Source organism: Oncorhynchus kisutch, linkage group LG29 (genome assembly GCF_002021735.2).
Source record: "Oncorhynchus kisutch isolate 150728-3 linkage group LG29, Okis_V2, whole genome shotgun sequence".
In the NCBI taxonomy this organism is placed as follows: domain Eukaryota; kingdom Metazoa; phylum Chordata; class Actinopteri; order Salmoniformes; family Salmonidae; genus Oncorhynchus; species Oncorhynchus kisutch.
Genome location: NC_034202.2, coordinates 31,444,706 through 31,446,738, shown reverse-complemented (window position 1 = coordinate 31,446,738; position 2,033 = coordinate 31,444,706). Strand labels below are relative to the sequence as shown.

Below are 2,033 nucleotides of genomic sequence, written 5' to 3'. Positions count from 1 at the left end.
TAAAGGCAAAGTGTACCCCTAAGAAGCACACATTTCCCTGTGAACCAGGCTTTAGTGGTGCAGTCTATACTCTTAAAGGCAAAGTGTACCCCTAAGAAGCACACATTTCCCTGTGAACCAGGCTTTAGTGGTGCAGTCTATACTCTTAAAGGCAAAGTGTACCCCTAAGAAGCACACATTTCCCTGTGAACCAGGCTTTAGTGGTGCAGTCTATACTCTTAAAGGCAAAGTGTACCCCTAAGAAGCACACATTTCCCTGTGAACCAGGCTTTAGTGGTGCAGTCTATACTCTTAAAGGCAAAGTGTACCCCTAAGAAGCACACATTTCCCTGTGAACCAGGCTTTAGTGGTGCAGTCTATACTCTTAAAGGCAAAGTGTACCCCTAAGAAGCACACATTTCCCTGTGAACCAGGCTTTAGTGGTGCAGTCTATACTCTTAAAGGCAAAGTGTACCCCTAAGAAGCACACATTTCCCTGTGAACCAGGCTTTAGTGGTGCAGTCTATACTCTTAAAGGCAAAGTGTACCCCTAAGAAGCACACATTTCCCTGTGAACCAGGCTTTAGTGGTGCAGTCTATATTCTTAAAGGCAAAGTGTACCCCTAAGAAGCACACATTTCCCTGTGAACCAGGCTTTAGTGGTGCAGTCTATACTCTTAAAGGCAAAGTGTACCCCTAAGATGCACACATGACTCTATTCATTTAACTGCAATGCATTTGAACAAAGGTTCCAGTCCAAATTCACTGCATTGACATTACTCAGTCATAGATGGTACACCCCGGCTAACTGTAGAAACATATCGTCACACAGAGAAATGTGAGAATGGCTTTATACCCAAAACACCCTCCATGTATGCTTCTTCTTATTTTACTTAAAATCCATATGCCCCCCTTTACCTTCCTGTTCCCCCCTCTCTCTCTCTCTCTCTCTCTCCTCTCTCTCCTCTCTCTCTCTCTCTCCTCTCTCTCCTCTCTCTCTCTCTCTCTCTCTCTCTCACACACACACACACACGTACAACCGTTCACACAGACCCCAGCGCAACGGCTACATGATAACAACAACCCTTCCTATTGCCACGGCAACAATTGCACCATTGCTAAGGCAACAGCTGCAGAACACCACAACAAGCAGAAAACCCTTCACGCTTTTTCACCTTCTGTCATGGTTTCCTCTAGTTTATGTTCGGGTTGTTTTTGTCACTCTGATTGTCTTATGCGTTTCCATTTTCTCTGATGCATATGTAATTCTCTCTCCCCCTCTACGCATTTTATTTCAGTCTAATTCCTTCTGTTTTCACATACACACCACATACACTGACTCCCTCGCTCTCTCCTTCACAGTCCCCTCCCTCGGCTCTTCCTCTCCATCCTCTGCTGTTTCGCTGTCTAATCCTCTCTCTCTTTCTCTCTCTCTCGCTTTCTCTTGCAGAGCGAATCTCCCCTTTTTCCCATACCACCTCTCCTTTCTACCTCCTTCCCCCTCTGTCCATCTCCTTTCATATTCATCCCTGCTTCTCCTCTTCCTCTCTTCCTCTTCTTCTCTTATAGAAGAGTTCCCTCTCCCTCCCCCCCTCTCTCTCTCCCTCTCCCTCTCTCCCATACATATTCGGAGCCCACCCTCTCTCTTGCTCTTTCTCTCTCTTTCCCTGTGTCCCTCCCCCTCCCTCTTTACGTTTCCCCTCCCTCCATCCTCTCTTTCCCTCGCTGGTTCAGTAAGTAAAGAAAGAGATACACGGAAGCAAAGAAAAAGGGGGAAAGGCAGGACGAGAGAGAGCAGGAGTGGGGCAGGCTGGGGCGAGGGGTGTGGGGTCTCAGCCCTCTGTTGTGGGGGGGTTGGGGGTTGAGATACACCCCACCTGTTTGTTCTCACTACCATGGACTGCCTCTGCATTGTGACTACAAAGGTAAGCTGATCTGTCATTGCTTCCACTGAGAGAGAGAGAGAGAGAGAGAGAGAGAGAGAGAGAGAGAGAGAGAGAGAGAGAGAGAGAGAGAGAGAGAGAGAGAGAGAGAGAGGGAGAGAGAAGAAGGAG

At 47.6% G+C, this 2,033-nt stretch overlaps 1 protein-coding gene across 2 annotated transcripts in view; it reads left to right on the top strand.

Moving 5' to 3' along the window:
* Window positions 1-1,335: 1,335 nt before the first annotated feature.
* The window catches only part of LOC109874161 (disks large homolog 4), a 114,337-nt gene continuing 113,639 nt past the window's right edge, over window positions 1,336-2,033 (top strand). The window contains exon 1 of one of the 2 annotated variants that reach the window (XM_031809377.1): window positions 1,336-1,904. In XM_031809377.1, the coding sequence (XP_031665237.1) occupies window positions 1,875-1,904 (30 nt within the window). In that variant the 5' untranslated portion in view covers window positions 1,336-1,874. The remainder of the gene's footprint in view (window positions 1,905-2,033) is intronic. The other variant, XM_031809375.1, reaches the window with a different exon arrangement.